Here is an 18,916-nt window from a genome sequence, read left to right as displayed (position 1 = left end):
AGTCAGCAGTCAAAAGGGCACAGTAACTTTAATATTACTCCAGACTGGGATGAGCTATGCTACCAAAAGCTACTTTTTCCTAAGCAGCCTTTCGAGACCACTCTGAACCCTCCCTTGACTCGCTGTGGTGCTGGAGGGTACTGCTTCGAGCTGCTATGTGCTGAGCACATTTGATAGTCACATGAAATGGTAGCATACCCCCATTCTGCAACTGGTAGAAAAGCTAGAAAAGAAACAGCAGTTGGTCTGTCTGACTTCAAAGCCCGAGTGGGATCGTTAGCATGAGATCAGTATTTATGATAGATCCTTTAAGCCAGGTCACCATCAGAGGAATGCAGTGACTAGCCAATTCTCCCACAGTGTAATTCAAACAGAAATTTCTAGGCACCTCATCAACCTTTAATTCCTAAGTCAGTATGTAGCTTAATTGGCCAGGCATACAAGTTACTAGTTGGCTAAGAACAATTAGCTCTCAACTGAACAGCTAGCTCTGTCTTCACTGAGTAGGCAGTTTGGCATACTTACCTTTGAAAAGGACTGCTATAAATTCATACATCAAATTCATAACTTGTTCAATCCATCTTAAAAAAGAATAGCTTTTCCAGGCATGGTGGCACATGTCTTTAATCCCAGCACTTGGGAGGCAGAGGTAGGAGGACTGCTGTGAGTTCAAGACCCTGAGACTCCATAGTGAATTCCAGGTCAGCCTGGGCTAGAGTGAGACCCTACCTCGAAAAACAAAACAAAACAACAAGAAGAAAAGAATAGCTTTTTATTCTTATACAAAATAAACATTATTTCCCTACTTTTAATAGACTGTGGCTAGAGAACAGAACCACTATTTGTGGTGGTGATGATGATGATGATGAGGTCTATATCTTTAAACAAAACATCTTCTAATAGACCCCTGGAGCCAATGACCTCCAATGTGACTCCTTCTGTTCCTGAAGCTTCCTACACCACATGAAATATCAGAACTCCCAAAACATGCTCTTTATTTAGAATTTAAGTCTAATCACATCTCTAGGATACTTTAAAAAAAATATTGTTACCCAAAATAGTTAGTGTGTTCATGTTCAGAAACATGGCTGAGGACTGGAGATATGGCTCAGAGGTTGAAGGCACATGCTTACAAAACCTAAGAGCTAAGGTTCGATTTCCCAGTACCCACATAAAGCCAGATGCGCAAAGTGGCACATGGGTCGAGTTCATGCGCAGCAGTAGAAGGCCCTGGTGTGCCCATTGTCACTCTCAAATAAATGAATAAAGAAATAAATATTTTTTAAGTTTATTAAAGAAGCACAGTTGAAAGGCTTCTTCACAAGTCATTTAGAATTTCACTTCAGTATGCAGAATAACCCACTCTTACACAAGACACACACATATGCACACAAAACTGACTTTAATGATTTATGGTAAACAAACAGGAAATTAAAAATGAGAATTACAAGCATCTTTATATAAGATAACACTAGCTCAAGTTTCAAGAGCTTAACAAAAACCAATGTTATCAAAATAAATATTTAGAAAACTCAGAAAGAATAATACTTTCTAGCAGAGAGAAGAAATAAACCAGGAAAATGAAGAGAGGAAAAGGAGCTCCCACAGTGTTTTCACAAACAGGAGTTCCCAGCAAGGAACTGCCATGAAACTGACTAGGAATATAACCTGTGACACAATAGACAGTGACTTGAAAGGAACATAAATCAGAAATGGCAATTAAGCCCAGAACCATGGTGCTCATTGCTCTCCACCAGATGACACGTGAGGCTGACACACTAATAACTGCACACCTTCAGAGCTAGTACTCCCTAGAAGTCCAGGGCCAGAAAAATATTTTGTTCACATAGTATGCCTGTTGACATCAAAAAGTATTATGTCAAAGAAAGACTTATGAAAACAGCATTTTAAAATAATCATCAGACTCTCAAGCTTTTTAAATGAGCAGATCTTAAAAGGATTAACTCACAGCCACTTGTGTTTGAAAATGGGGGCTATTCCATCCCTGTGTTTGTCATGAGGGACTACAGTGGCAGGTTTACACTGTCTCCTTTCTCAACCTGTAACATTACCAATACAGTAAATTTCTGGGAAGGATTTATTTGAGAACTTTCTTATTAAAAAGCACTTGAACTTAACCTCATCTTTGCTGCTGAGTCACAGTGGGAGCCCTCAGGCCAGGCAGGAAAAGCTCCGTGGCGGACAGCCTGTCGGCTTCTCAGCCGTGAGAAGACTCTTTTCACCTACTCCCCTGCAAGTACTATCAGGACCTTTTATTTAAAAAACAAACACACAAAACTGGGAAAAATCTGTTTTCAATCAAGAAATCTTCAACTACTGCTACACACCAATCTAAAAACTTTATAAGGTAATTAAAATTGAGTGAGTTCAAGGCCAAATGGTAAATTTATCAAAACTCTCTCAAAATTAAAAAAAAATAAATGGTGGATATAGATCAGTGGAAGACCATTTAGCTGATGTGCACAAGTACAAGGCCCTAGATATAATTCCCAGAGTCACAAGAATTAAAAAAATTAAAAAGAAAAAAAGAAATTAAGAATAGGCTTAGGATACAGCTTAGGGGTAGAGCTAGTACCTAGCATGTGCAAGACCCTCATTTCAATCCCCACACCACAAAAAAATGGGGAGGGATGAAGGTAGGAAAGGAAAGAGAAGGAGAGAAAAGAGGAAGAGAAGGAAGAGAAAGAAGGGTGAAGAAGGAAGAAAGAAGGGGAAGAGGAAAGGAAGGGGAGGGGAAAATTAAGACATTATGGAAAAATAATTTAGCAGTATCTAATAAGGCTTATCACAGAGATTGCTTCTTATCTAATGTCTTGGTATTTTCTTTTTCCCCCAACTGGCAAGACCTTTTAAAAGATGCTGACACTAAAATGTGTCCTAGAAAGTACTCTATAAGTATGACCATACAAGGTAAATTGAAAATATGCACTATCAAAATATGTGGCATGAGCTTATCGCTAATTTTACCACTAAAACCCAATCATGTTATAGTTCAAATCATGATTTCCTGACAAGTACACAGATTTAAAAAGGGATACAAACAAAGGAAGAGTGAAGAAAATTTTTTTTAAAACCTGAAACATAATGTAAGATAACTGTAAACAGGAAAAATGTACACCTATAGTCATACATTTAGGCAGATGCTGTCTTTTCACTCGACATGGATCTCTTGGCGTTATTCCATTTACAAAAGCATGGCACATGTTTTTGCTGGTGGCAAGCGTCAACCGTTTTTACATTCAAAGAACGTTAAAAGGTCGAAAAAGTAATGATACACCATTTGCAGATCTAACCCACAGTTCTAATGTCATCTCATTTATTAATCTTCCGTAGATGGTAAGTGGAAGAGACATGATGAATTCAAAGCATGTGCCAGTTCTTTTCAGAGAACTGAGGATGGAGACCAGCGTGCTCTGCAGGGCACGTAAGCACTAAGCTTCAGGCCCAGCCTCCAAGAGAAAAAATTCTCAAGAGCACTTGTAGAAGGATTCCTAGGCTGGATTTTTTTTTTCTTTCTTGCAATTCAAAAAAGAAAGTGAATGATTCTACTCCTAAATAAAATCTGGATAATCAAAACTACTGCAATGTTTGGGTTCTTATAAGCTGTGCATGTTCAACTTGAAATGTTCACCTGGTTTAACCTTCAGCTGTCAAGAGGAAGCAACTCAAAGGACAATGCACAGCTGATGAGCCAGCTTGAAGGAGCCATCCAGACTTTGCCCTGCCGAACCCTTTCTGGACGAGAATTACACAGATCCTCATAGATGATGTACTGCGTGCAGAAATACTGATCAGAATCAGCTCTGGCATGGTAGGCAACTGTATTGATGGTCTGAGTCACGTCACTGTCTGGCTTGGGCCTTCGACTGAGAAACTTGCCTCCTGCTGCCGCAACAAGCTTCACGAGGTTGTCCTTGGGATGATGTGTGAAGTTCCCCACGAAATAGAAATAGCATCCATCAAACAGCTTTGGCAACTGAAACACCATGAAAACAATTGTGAAAAGCAGATCAGAATGTCTAAGAACAGTGTATATGACTGAAGGACATGAAGACAATATTCATCTTTAGTTAAGAGGCTACATACTGGCCTGGAGAGATGACTTAGCAGGTAAGGTGCTTGCCTGCAAAGCCTACAGACCCAGGTTGCCAGATGCATGAGGTGGCACCACAAAATGGCACATGCATCTGGAATTGGTTTGCAGTGGCTGGATGCCCTGGCACATTCAATCTCTCTCTGCCTCTCTAGCTGCCTCTTTCTCTCTAAGAAAGGAAGAAAGCCAGCCAGCCAGCCATCTGGGTGTGGTGGTATGCGACTCAAAAAAAAAAAAAAAAAAAAAAAACCTACATACTGAGGTGCTGGCACAACTTTCATTTCCATCAAGCTAACAGGATCAAGTAAAACACCCACACAAACAAAGGTTTCCTTTAAAATTTTTCCCTAATATTAAGTCACTGTCATGGTTCCTTTGTATTCTTCTAAATTTTAGATGTGCTTTGTATTGAAAGAGAACAATGGGAATCCAGATGCAGTGGCGCCTGGCTATCATCCTAGCACTTGGGAGGTTAAGGCAAGAGGATCATGAGGTTGAGGCCAGCTATGCTATATAGTGAGACCCTGTCTCAAAAGAAGAAAGAAAGAAAAGAACTGCTCAGCAAACTTCTTTTATCCGGACACTTATTTGTATTTGTTGAGATTTAAATTCCTTAAAATTCTAAGGTACCTAAAATATACCTTTGGGATACCAGGCTAAACTTATATGAGTGGCATCCTTCCTTGGACAGTCCAATTCTGTCCATATACTTTCAGGTCCCTAAATATTACCACCCTAAGGTCGTCTGAGCAGCCATGCTGGGAATGTGGCCTTGAGGTCATAGAAATGTATTATTTCCAGGGCATCGTAGATTATGATGTAATTGCTAGGGAGACAATAATCTATAAAATACTTCTGGTGCTACATGCAAAACTAGTTTCCTAATTCCCATGAAAACTTTTCTTTGTCATTTCATATATATATATATGAGATAATGGAATATTATCCATTAACACTGCACTATATAGCAATAAAGACCCATGGTAACTCAATCCCAGCAACAGCTGTAAGTCTTCTTTCAAGCTACTTCCTGTATCTGAGATTTACCTCAGATTCTGAAAGGTTTATGGGAATGTTCAAGATGCCAAATCTACATTAACAGTGTGAAATTATTACCTTCTAGATTTTACGGCACATCGTGACCATCTTTCAGAATCAAGTGCTTGAAATAAGTACAATTAAAATTTTAATCTGTCACCTGTACTTGCAGAAAGGGCAGGCAAAGTTTTCCAGGCGGTGATAGTGATCTTAAGGCCTAAGAACAAGGGAAATATCTAGAAAGACAAATACCAGCTGTTCTCGGTTGAGTCTGCTTCTCTGCGGACCTTCAGGAATTTCATACTTTTCCTCGGGCTCGCAAACTCTGCTTTGCAGACATGCTTTCACCCCTGACAAGAAACAAGGACAAATCAAAGTATTAAGTCAGCATTATTTCTCTCTCAGCAAAATTAAGTATTTACCTAAGTGGTTTCTTCTTCAGGGCTGTCCTAGGTATCATTCTGAAACAGACATCCAGTTATGCCAAAAGAAAATATACTAAAGCCAGCTGTCCAGAGAAAACATCAGAGCTCTTCCTAATGAGTGAGTCCACTCCGCGGTCTGAACCGAGCACTCCTGGTCCACTTGTGTATCTGGTCTCCTGTAGACAGTAGATGACCCAATGTGAGGACACTGACTGAGGGCCAAGCACCAGGCTCAGCTGGGCATACAATAGGGCTCAGCAGAGACACCAAGCCGAGCCCAGGGCAGGCTTAGGATTTCACACCGAAGCCACTACTTTAAAAATCTGGCTGGGTTTCACAAACAAAAGCATTCCTTTGATGGCTTGCATCAATGTGCTTAGCTTCAGATTACAAAGCAGAAGTGGGCCAGATGTTGTGGCATATGCTTTTAACCACGACAGAGGTAGGAGGATCGTCCCGAGTCTGAGGTCAGAATGAGACTTCATAGTGAATTCCAGGTCAGCCTGGGCTAGAATGAGACGCTACCTAGAAAAGCAAACAAACCAAAAAAAAAAAAAAAAAAAAAAAAAGGTAGTGGCACAGTATCCCAGACTAGCACTGTGTAGTCTCACTACTGCTCTGTCTCCTGGGTGGGGAATCCCCAAGCAATGCCGCTGCCTGACCACCCACATCAACTGTCTGGCTATGTTCCAAAAACAATATGCCCAAAACCAATCACATGGGGTGGATGGCAGACACAGCTTAATGCAACAGCAGCACTTACTGTCTGAGATCAACAAGGGGAAGAATTCATGGAGATATATATATATATAGTTTAAGATTCAGTTTTGAGACCATTTCTTGCATGTAATTATGCCAGAGAAAATAATAATGATAACCACATCTCTTGGTTTCAAATCTCAACTTAAAGTTATATGCTTTCAAACTGAGGAGCATACATATACATATATATATATATATATATATATATATATATATATATATGTATATGTATATGTATATGTATATGTATATGTATATGTGTGTGTGTGTGTGTGTGTGTGTGTGCACCCCTCCACACACACACTCTTAAAGCTTACTCCTTAGTTTCCTTAGCTATAGGAAAAAAAAGGAATAACATCATTAACAATCCCATCTATTTCACAGGGTTTCTATGTATAAAATGCAAGAAATGGTCTCAAAACTGAATCTTATAATAAACTGTTCATTATTAAAAGCATCTTAAAACAACTTAATATTTTTCTTTTGACATTATTTTGTTCAATAGCCTCAGGTTTATCAGCACAACACCAGAAGGGTAGGAACAAAATAAATTAAAAATTAGCTACAGTTTAAATTGTTAGGTATTTTAAAGTAGCTTGGGTATCAAAATGTGATATCATCAGTCATTTATCATCTAATAACTCAAAAGTGAAATAGAATTGTAGCTATATAAACATGTAATTTTTTGCACGTGTATGTGGTAAGTACATGTACACATTTATGTGAGGGTGCATGTGTGTACGGAGGCCAGGTTAACGCCAGATGTCTTCCTCAATCATTTTCTACATTATTTTTTGAGACAGGATCTCTCACTGAACCTGGAGTTCACTGACTCAGCCAGACCCGCTAGCCAGCATGCCACACGGATCCTCCTGTCTCCCCCACCCAACCCTGAGATGACTGGGCCCAACTTTAACATAGGTGCTAGGGCTCAAACTCAGGTCGTCTTCCTTCCCCGCAAGCTCTTTACTAACTTAGCCTTCTCCTCGCCACAATATATACTTATGCTTGACAGATACATATGCTAGAAATACACTGATTTGACATTTTATTAGAAAACTTGATAAATGACAGTGATGGAGGCTCCACAACCTCCTGTAGCACAATAGGTTAGCGCCCGGTATTAACGTAAGACTAAGATGCCTGCAGACGGGTGCTTTATGAACAGAACAATGTTCACTCTGCCCAGAAACAACGGTCAGTCTGTTACTAGCACCAATACTGTCCCCGACTGTGTTTGAAGTAAGTAATTTCATTTGTGGACGAAACAGGAAAAACTCCTTGCTACAGCAGTTACCTTAAGAGCAAAAAGTGATATGGTAGTTTGATTCAGGTGTTCCCCATAAGCTTAGGTGTTCAGAATGCTAGGTTCCCAGCTGATGGAGATTTGGGAATTGGAGCCTCCTGGAGGCAGTGCACTGTTGGGGGCAGGTTTATGGGTGTTATAGCCAGTTCCCCCATACTAATGTTTGGCACACTCTCCTATTGCTGTTGTCCACCTGATGTTGGCAAGGAGGTGATGTCCACCCTCTTCTCATGCCACCATTTTCCCCTGCCAGCATGGAGCTTCCACTTGAGTCTGTAAGCCAAAATATTTTTTTTTCTTTTTTCCTATAAGCTGCTCTTGGTTAAGTGTTTTCTGCCAGCAATGCAAACCTGACTGTAATAGGTAGCGTCAGACAGGACAAAGAAACTCCATTCTTCCCATGTTAGTAGCAGTGCCCTCGAGCCTGACCTAGACTTTGCAATAACCATTTTTAAACTTTCTTTTGCATTACCCTAAACTGACATAACAACCCAATTTCTATAATTCTATCAGTACAACATGACATAAGGGACAAAATTTAGATAAAATAAATCAGATGTTTTGAATAAAAAGCTACAGTGTTTGAACCTTAGGGAGTATATTTTTTGTTTGCAATAAAGCCTGCTAACAATCTGAAAATACTTAAGATTATAATATTTAAGAGCTAAAAGACCATATAGATCTAGTGCAACTTTCTCATTTTAGATCTACAAAGGTGATTTTGTAAAACCACAGATAAAAATTCAGAACAGGTACAGAGCTAACTACTTCCTGACATGGCCGTCTCACCCACAGCTCTTCCTGTGCCTTCTATTAAGCACCTATTACTTACAAAAAGAATCTGTCTCTGTTCCTAAAAGGAGGTCTTACCCTATTTATTTATTTATTTATTTTGTATTCCTACTTGTGATAGTTTGAATAAATGTCCCTCAAGAGATTCAGGAGTTTATTAAAGCTTCTTAGATTTCCAGTACCTGACTGGAGTAGGCGTCACTCACTGGGTGGGTCCTGGGGTTTAGCTCTAAGGTGTGGTGACATTTGGAATTTCAGCCTAAAGATAGGCAAAGTGCCTGACTTCTGCCTGGAATTCCTAAGTGTGCTTGTGTGTGGTGTGGTTTTGGGGGTTTTGATTTGTGGTCTCTCTCTCTCTTCTTGGACCTGTGAAAAACAGGCCAACTTTTTCTGCCATTATGGAACTTCCCCCTGGATTTGTAAGCTTCAATAAATATTCCTTCACCCATAACTGTGCCTGGTTTGGAAGCTCATCTCAGTGACCTGAAGCTGTCTGCTACAGCACTATTTCCTGCCAGCTTTTCCCTGAACAAAGTAATCCTGTACTTTCATTACAATAGGAAGGTTTACTGGGACACTGCACAGCACAAGTGTGATAGCTATATAGTCATTTTCTGTGACCAAAGTGACTGATAAGAAGCAACCTGAAGAAGGATTATATTTTGGCCAGGGTTTGAGGGGAGCGCTCAAGCCTGAGGTGATGGCAACTTGCTCATATCTCAGACATTTCAGTGAAGCAGAGGACAGGAAATGCTTACATCAGCTCACTACCCTCCCCCTTATTCAATTTGAGACCCAAAACTGTGGGATGGTGCTACCCACATTCAGAATGCATCTTATACCCTCTGTTAATCCTTCCTGGAAAACACATCACAGACCCCCTGGAAGTATGTCTCCTAGGGGATTCGAAATCCAGTCAAGCTGACAGGGAAGACTAGCCTTCACAACAGCTGAGGTGAGGCGGTACACACAAGTGAGGAAAACCAATGATTTACCCTTAGCTCAACAGTGACTCAATACGGAACATGGTTCTAGAGGTCATTTTTTTGTTTGTAAATTAATATTACTTCTATTAAAATGGTTGATTAACAAATAAATGGAAAGCTTGATTTTAAGTGGGTGCTTAATTAAAATGAAATTTTATTGCTTCACACTCTTTTATCAATAAAATGTTATTATGAAAGTTAATTTTACATGCAAATTTGTAATCTTACTAACATGATAAAGATAGTAAACAAAGATGGCCCCTGACAACAGGAGGGCGGAGGAAGCACCCTGCTCCTGTCCAGGCACTTACACGGCTAGCCAGGAGGGTTTGCATTTCTGTTCAAGACATTAGTGGGCACAGGTCAGGAGCTACAGTCAGACACGAGCAGATTCCTGCTGAGAGAGCCACTTTTCCCAATCTCCCAACAGAGTGGCTAACATTCAGAAAAATAACAAGTGTGGAAAATGTGGTACTTAGGGAATTATTAAAAAATTTGTTTAGCTTGATATACTAAAGACAAAAGTAATAACTCTTTTAAGTAAAATGTTTGAATGCAAAGTTGTTTCTATAAACAATTCCAGAACAGTTCACCTTAAAATGGTTTTAAAAAGCTGCCACTGAAGTAGCAGTCCTCTAGCTGGTGCAGCCAAGTAGAAACCAGAGCACATCCAGAGTGTCCGTTCCTTACAGCTCTGAACTGAATGTAAAATACAGTTATTTAATGTTTAAAGAAAAGACTACTGCCGGGCATGGTGGCGCACGCCTTTAATCCCAGCACCCGGGAGGCAGAGGTAGGAGGATTGCCATGAGTTCAAGGCCACCCTGAGACTACATAGTGAATTCCAGGTCAGCCTGGACCAGAGTGAGACCCTACCTTGAAAAAACAAAAACAAAACAAAACAAAAGACTACAATTAAGCTACTATTTACTGTCATTCCTTGGGCACAAATGAGTAAAATGTGAAGAGAATTTACTTGTTTATGTGTAGGTTTATTCACATTATGCTTCTAAATTCTCAACCCACCTGTCTTATACATTTTCACTAGTGGAGAACCATCAAAGCATCACCATTTTACAAAACCCACAGAAGCTATGTTATCTAATGTTTGCAGAGCAGGATGGACCACTGTAATATGAAGGTCTAAATACTGTCCAAAACTCTGAAAACTTTAATTTCCTACAGTTTTTTAAAAAATTCAATTACAAGGTCTAATCAAAGAACTTATTTTTAAAAGTGTACACTGTCCATGCAAAAACTACTTATGGATACTGATTAAATTCCAGAAAAAAAATTAAGATAAAATTCTTTAAAGTTTAATTTACTTTTCTTTAAAAAGTAGCTTTTCTACTTTAAATGACCAAAGATACTATTTATTCTGATGAAAAGTCCTAATATAAACATTTATGGTACCTCCTACTAAGTTTTAAGTACTTGAATTATTTTCCATATCCAGCCAGACCTACACAGTATGCAGAATGGTGTTCTATACAAAGCCGACAACACTGAGCTTGCTCATTCTTATTTTTATTATTTTTAAAAAATTTTTTTTTTCTGTTTTGAGATAGTGTTTCACTCTAGCTCAGGCTGACTTGGAATTTGCTATGTAGTCTCAGGGTGGCCTTGAACTCATGGCAATCCTCCTACCTCTGCCTCCCAAGTGCTGGGATTAAAGGCGTGCGCCACCACGCCTAGCTTATTATTAGTTTTTATTTATTTATTTCAGAGCGATAGAGAAAGAGGCAGAGAGAGCGAGCCTCTGGCTCCTCCAGTCATATCTTGCCCACCACGGACCATATCCTCTCACACAGCAAGCAGAATAACCCCTTTCCTTCCTTATGCTGCTTCGGGTCAGGTCTTTGGTCACAGCAATGAATCAAGTCACTCACACAACCACCAACACAAACACATACCCTGGTTTCTAGCCAGAGAGAAGGAGGAGGAGGCAAGGAATCTAAGGCTCACATTGTCACATCTCAGCTGGGTACATGCTTATCTGCGAAGCTACTCTGCATGTCTAGGAAAGCACTGGAGCACACTGAGGGGTCACAAAGCTGGAACAAGTAAGTAAATTCACACATGCAGAACCCCTGCACCATGGGCGTCTAGGTGTGCAGTTATTCCTGTTTCAAAGGGGGAATGGAATTCAAAGACGTTCACTGGCTTACAGCCACTCAGCGAGGAAGTGGCGCCAGGGTCTGCTTGGTTTTCTAAAGCCTGTGCATTTTACACAAAGATGTAACTTTTTGGCACACAAGCTATACCTTGGCCTCTAACAGGTAGGACTGTGACTGTGTCAGTTGTTTTAAAGCCATTTTGAGTATTCGAAGATGATGCTTATGTAATAAGAAGATTTTTAACAACTGAATACTTCATTCTTCCTAGAGTGCTGGCAAGAGACTGATTTTCTTTAAGTTGGGACTACTGATGTGTATTTAAAATTCAAGACACACACAGGACTCCCATAATTCTCTATCATGTGATTGTTAATTTGTTGGTTTTGCCTGTGTTTCAGTGTTTAAATATCTTTTCCCACTGTTTTTGCCACCAAAAGCCTATGACTCAAGTTTGCTAAGGTGAATTTCTGAATCCTATTCTAATTTATAAATAAAAATATTTTAAGTAAGCTAATTTATTTCTTTCCTTTTTTTTCTTTTGTTTGTTTGTTTTTCAAAGTAGGGTCTCGCTCTAGCTCAGGCTGACCTGGAATTCACTATGTAGTCTCTGGGTGGCCTCGAACTACTGGTGATTCCTACCTCTGCCTCTCTAGTACTGGGATTAAAGGCATGCACCACCACACCTGGCCAGTAGGCTAATTTCTAGTTATCTATTGAGTTAAAAAAAACAAACAAACAAACAAAAAACAGCTAATGAGGTTAATATAAAAATATTGCTTTAGCTGTGTGTGCTGGACACACCTGGAAACCACAGCAACAGGAGGCTAACTACCATGACGTTGACTCCAGCCCGGCCTACATTGTGAGTTCCAGAGCAGCTTGAGCTAAAGACTGAGACCAAGGTTCCAAAAAAGGGGGACTCAGACCTTGCAAACATGAGAACTTAAGTTCAATCACTAGAACCCATATAAAAATGTCAGGCATGGTGATCTATGCCTGTAATCCCAGCATTAGGGAGGCAAGAGGCAGGATCCCTTGGGCTCCATGGCCAGCCGATGTAGGCTAACTGGTGAGCTCCAGACCTGTGACAGACCCTGTCTCCAAAACAAGAGGGCAGATGGTGTTTCTCAAAATGACACCCAAGGTACAAACACACACATGCACACAGATGTGTATCCACACACAGAGACATACACACACGTAAAACTTGAAAAAGTATTTAGCTTTAAAAAAATATTTTATTTATTTATTTATGAGAGAGAAAGAGACAGAGAGAGAGAATGGGCACACCAGCCCTCTAGTCACTGCATAGGAACGCCAGACTCATGCGTCCCCTTGTGCATCTGGCTTACGTGGGTCCTGGGGAGTTGAACCCGGCTCCTTAGGCTTTACAGGCAAACGCTGTAACCACTAAGCCATTTCCCCAGTCCCAAGTATTTAAAGTGAGACTCAAAATTTGTGACTAACTCAAAATACCTTCCTAGCAACACAGCTAATGTGCTGACAATTTATTTATAATTTCTATACTAAACATCAGCCCAAAAGGAATTAGGAGTTTAGTAAAATCACTGATTTAAATTCACTACATCTAAGTTATTATTTTCACATTTTACTACTTAAGTATGTATCTCTTTCTAATAGCATCTGCAGCGTATTCACAACAGTATTTTTAGGGAATGAATAGCACTTTATAAAGTTGAGGACCTATGCTCAAAGTGTAATGATACCTACTGCATCAGGAGTGGCTACTGGTCCATTACAGAAATAAATATACTGTACTTATGCTAGCTGCTCTCTCCATTTTAGGGGTGTTTTTGGCCAATTCTAACTTTCATAAGTAACACATAAAAATGGCATGAGCTCATACTTATAATGTACTGCCATTAGAGGAATGCAGCCCTAATAGACTCTGGAGTTCAGCAAGCACGGCGTTGAGAGAAATAAGACTGCAAACACCAAGTGCACAGCATGGCACCTCCCAGGAAGACACCCAGAGACTCATGATGCTCCAAGCCACAAAACTTTCGGCTCCTTAGGAGTCAACCATAAATTTCTACCAAGGCAGAAAATTCATTGCTCTTGTTACAACTACTGAGCTAAACAAACATTCCTCTGACAAGTCTCTTACACCTGCTAACTTCCCTCCTTTACCACCTGGTACCAACTGAAGAATGAGAAAATAAGATTGCCCCCCCACCCCGGAAAACTGAGTAGCTAACAGTTTCCACATCTAGAACAACATGTTTGAGTGGCAACATGGTATTTATTATAGAACTGCAGCTCTAGCATAAAAAACCTTGAAAATTCTTGAAAGCTGTCACAGTCATCTTCTCAAAGGTTTACAACTCATAGATCATATAAATCCTAAGAGATTTCAAAGCTTCCTGCAGAACACAGTTGATAGGAGACCTCAGGTACGCTCAACTCCTGGATCAGCTTTTCCTTAAGTCTTTTTTTTTAGTTATTAAAAATATATGCTGCTTGGCTGGAGAGATAACTTAGTGGTTAAAGTGCTTGCCTTCAAAGCCAAAGGACCCAAGTTCGATTCCCCAGGACCCACATAATGTCCAGAGTTCATGTGCAGGGGGAAGGGCACTTGCCTACTATGGCAGAGCCAAGCTCCAAAGTCAACCTTCAAGTGTCCCATTCCGTCACTGCTCTGCCAGTTCTTACTGATACCAGTGCTTGCCATTTTTCACACGCCAAGATGATTGTCTCTGCTCCCCTTTGCAGGATTGGTTTTATAGACATATGTGGTCACACCCAACTCTTTACATGGGATCTGAAAATTTACAGTTGGGCAATTTCAGGGCCCCTCAGGCCCAAATACTTGCATAGGAAGCACACTTAACTCTATGTTATTCTATTCAGCCTTAAATCTGTAAATCTGTATTTTAATGAATCAATATTCTTCTGAAGCTTCTGGCTATATGTAACTGAGGTAGCACTGAAAATCTGAATTTAATAACTCTTTATCATCAAACTTCATTTTGAAAGTTAAAATATATAAGCATTACTTCTCCCTGTCAAAACCAAAAATCCAAATGGATGCCGTTAGATCCAAAATAGGAATTCATATTACTCAGGATAACAGTAAAAATAGAAACTATAATGTGCCATTATGATCTGGTTAAACACATTCAGGTTGTGAAACCAAAGCAATATTTCCTATGAATGTTTTCACATTAGGTTTTTTAGTCAAATAGACTACAATAGCACTATACTTTAAAAATATCATGAAAGGACTCTTCTAGAACAAAGATAACATGGAAAAATAACTTATCATTGAATTTTTTGAAGAATTAAATGGCAATTAAAAGAAAAGAATTAAGTTGATAGTCTGAAATACATGGCAGTGAAGGACACAAAACCAAGGCTGAAAGGTGGTAACAGCTATGTGTTCCGTTCAGGCTACCATAAATACCTGGTTTGGGATATCACAGAAGTGACTATCATGGAGAAGAACGTTTTGTTATTCCACATAAATAGTATTTTAATAATCATTTATTTTGCCCATTTTAAGTTAATAATGTAGATACAAGCATATTCACAAATAAAATATACTTCTTTGTTTCACTTAGTATATATTAAGAAGCAATCCAATTCAATCACAAAAATATATCATAAATATTATATATATCATAACATTTTATTAAGCAAACTTGGGAATCAACTCTGATATCCTGAATTATGAACAGTAATATCAAAGCAGTCAGTATGCTTACAGATGTGGCTACAGACCAAACTCAGTAAAATGTCCAAAATTTCCTAGTTTTTAAGTTGCATGTTAAGGTTCAAATACATTTTTTAATATTTTATTAGAGAAAGAGGCGGAGAGAGAATGGGCATGCCAGGGCTTGTAGCCACTGCAAACACACTCCAGATGCATGCGCCACCTTGTGCATCTGGCTTTACATGGGTACTGGGGAATCAAACCTGGGTCTTTTGGCTTTGCTGGCAGGTTCCCTAACCACTAAGCCATCTCTGCAAAGCAAAGTTCAAATATTTATGTATGAAGATCTGTTCTGATTAGAAATATTATTATATTAAGATAATTTTCTAGGTCTAACATGCATGTTAAAAAGGTGTGGCATATCACATGGGATATGATATTTTACATATGTAGATTTTAATTTCTCTAAGAGCAATGCCTTGGCTGTCCATCTAATCTTTATGTAAGATGAAAGAGAAAACATATTCTTTAGTTAATATTAAAATTGGAATAAATGGGTTTATTCCTAGAGGATCTGAATTTAATGTAATAGGCAAATACTCTTTTTAAAACAGTCAAAAATTAGTTGAAAGGTAGATCTGGTGGCCCCTGTGTGTAATCCCAGGGCTCAACACTCAGAAGACAGAGACTAGTGAATCCAGAGTTCATGGCCAGCCAAGGCTTCATAGTAAATATGACCCTGCCTTCAAAAATAAAAACAAACTCTCTTCAGTAACCCATTAACTTATTACTATTCTTAAAACTCTTTTCATACATTGTCCAAAGTAACAGCGTTAATTAATTTTCTCCCATTTTTATTATTCAATTTCCTGCAATAAGAAATCAACATAAATGCTTTTTTCTTCTACTTGTATTACTTGCTTAGGGTGAATTCTCATATACCCAAGAATGGCCTTGAACACCTGATCCTCCTGCCTCAACCTCTAAAATGCTACGATAGGTATGTACCCCAATGAGAGACTTAATGGAGGACTTCTGCAAGTATAATGTTTCCTTCCCACTCAATCATACTTTATAGAAATGTTATATTATATTTATTCATATCTTCATAACTTATTCATAATTATGAAATTTTAATAATTATAACAGAAAGTCCATTTGTATTTAAATTTTCTTAGCCTCTTCAGTCCACTTAAATAAGCAAATTTTAATAGGAGAAAATAAATTTATTAGCCTGATTACGAGGAGATACCTACATACACATACACACACACACACACACACCCTCAATGATATAGTGTCTCTTAGGGTCCATTACTAAAATAGAAAAGAAAGAAAGAAAGAACAGAAAAGGAAAGAAAAAGAACACAAAAACAGAAAACCTATTTGGCCTTTCCTCAGACACAAGTATAATATAAAAATTTCTGTCACATTCTCTGGGAATTCCTTCAGATGCTGGACCTTCTAAAATTTCTACAGCTGCAACTTTTACTTAAGCTTAGATGAGAACAGGGAAGAGGGAGAGATGAAAGAAAAGAAGACAGCCACCTGCTCTCTTCACAATGAGGTGAGAGGAGATGACGCAGAAGTGCATGGTCTCATAAAGACGTGCAGCTGGAGGAGTATTTAAATGAGAGAAGGACACTACAAGGGCAAGTAGGTAAGTTATTAAAAAAGAAACAGAAAAAACCTCTTGCTGAAGGCGAGTCTGCATAAGGATGCAGTTGCACTGCAGTCACACTCTTGGGATCAGTGACGTAATGAGTTATGTACCTTCCATTCTTTCATGACAGCCTTTGTTTCATTACTAACACTGACCCTTCCCCAAGAGCTTGGACTGCTGTTTTTGAAGAATAAGCACTGAAACTGAGGCAGAGCCACAAGTTGCTTTTTTTTTTTTTTTCCTTTTCCCTTAAAAAAATGGTGGTGCTGAGGATTAATGCAGGTCCATATATATGCTAAGCAGACACACTTACCTAGCTACATCTCAGTCCCCACACACATGACCTTACAAACATGAAACTTTCCCTACTCAGAACTCCTATGCCTGTAAAATACAAGAATATCATCCTTTAGGGAAAGTGCAGGGAGGGGAGGTATTACCATGGTATATTTTTTATAATTATGGAAAATGTTAATAAAAATTGTGAAAATAAAAAATAAAATAAAATAAAAAGTTTAAAAGAAAAAAAAAGAATATCATCCTTTGAAGTATATGTAAGATAAAATTAACTGGACAGAATGGCTGGTCCAATGGTGTAATTGTGAAGGCTCTGCAAGTAGGTCTGTAAGTATATTGCTAGACCAGCCATTCTGTCCATTTATTTTGATTTTACAGGTATTTTGCATGTATGTCTAAAAAACAAGATAGATTAGCAAGTTATGACAAATACTTTTAAGAGGAAAATTCCTTATTTCATTTTATTTTTTGAAGCAGGATCTCTATGTAGCCTAAGCTATCTTGGTACCCTATATCCTCTTGCTTCAGCTTCCGGAGCGCCATCTCATCTAGTCAGACAGGAAACTTCTAATAGTTGAATCTGGAGCCACTGGATCAACAAATTCTTTTGTGCAATTTCTAATATTAACTTGAAATCAGTCAAAAAAAAAAGCCATACAGAAAACTTGAATGAATGAAAATTCCTCTTTATCTATTTGTCTTATGAAAACTTCCATTTAAAAGTTAGTACTATATGTATGGAAGTTGACAAGGCTTTTTATAATACATTTTAAAAGTTAATCTTAAATTTTTTTCAGTAGTTGCTTCAATGATTTTTATCTACCAAATCAGAGCTTAAACTCAAAACAGTTTTAACACCCCATAAATCTTTACAATTAATTTTGAAGCTTTAGTTCACTTCATCTTTCTTTAATATACATGGTTTTCACATAGTGTTGAATTGTTTTTGAAATACTTTCAAATAGAACTGAGATGCCTGACGTCAGGAACAGACCGGGCAGTCTACTGGGAAGGAAGGTACTGTAAGGTGGCATCTTTTCATAAATCCAGCGAGCAGTCACTATTCAAACTACTTGTCTCCAACCTTGAACTGATTTCTCTCTGCTGTCTTTGGTAGAAACTGAGTGTATGAACTTCAGTAAGAGATCTCATCCATCTTTTAACTTAAAAGAATCATTGAGAGTAGAGGACTGTAAGATTCACCAAATAGTCATTTGTGATTAAGTTCGTTTCAGTCTCAGTGATTCTACAAAAATGACATGGCCAAGCCATTAGGGAGACAAAACTCACAGGAATGATGCAACCCACACAGGTAGACGAATCCCTAACTAGCCTCAAAGTTAAAAAGCATCTTACTGCCCAAAATTCCACATGACTTTTTTATGACTGAGATTTTATTATAAAATCTCTGTTTATCACCACTGATAATGCTTCCGGCCCAGGTGTTACACAAAAGAATCCATAATCACAGAGCAATTTAGAGTTTTTGAATACTGAGACTCAAAAAGATGTATCATAGACCTGAAAGGTCAAAAAAAGTCCAAAAAACAGACATAAAACAAAACCTTTTTTTCCAATGTAAATAGTTAATCAGTCCAGTTGCTTATGCTGCTTCTCACACTGGTCTTCACTGGGAGGGTCTAACAACAGAGACTGATGAGAAGGGAAGGAGTGGCTGGTGTCATCACTACCACTTAGCTGGATCCACCTGCATTAGGGCACATGGGCATCACAGAAAGAGTG

The 18,916-nt window shown here is 38.7% G+C and overlaps 1 protein-coding gene across 4 annotated transcripts in view; it reads right to left on the bottom strand.

Annotated features, from left to right (window-relative positions):
* Nucleotides 1-1,272: 1,272 nt before the first annotated feature.
* Bard1 (BRCA1 associated RING domain 1) overlaps nt 1,273-18,916 on the bottom strand; it is an 85,171-nt gene continuing 67,527 nt past the window's right edge. For all 4 annotated transcript variants that reach the window (XM_045148054.1, XM_045148056.1, XM_045148057.1 and 1 more), the window contains 2 exons: nt 5,405-5,502; nt 1,273-3,997 (listed from right to left, as the gene is read on the bottom strand). In XM_045148054.1, coding sequence (XP_045003989.1) covers nt 3,665-3,997; nt 5,405-5,502 — 431 coding nt within the window. In that variant the 3' untranslated portion in view covers nt 1,273-3,664. The remainder of the gene's footprint in view (nt 3,998-5,404; nt 5,503-18,916) is intronic.

Source organism: Jaculus jaculus, chromosome 4, assembly GCF_020740685.1.
Source record: "Jaculus jaculus isolate mJacJac1 chromosome 4, mJacJac1.mat.Y.cur, whole genome shotgun sequence".
In the NCBI taxonomy this organism is placed as follows: Eukaryota; Metazoa; Chordata; class Mammalia; order Rodentia; family Dipodidae; genus Jaculus; species Jaculus jaculus.
The sequence above is the reverse complement of the archived record's forward strand: the minus strand, read 5'-3'. Positions and strand labels throughout refer to the sequence as shown.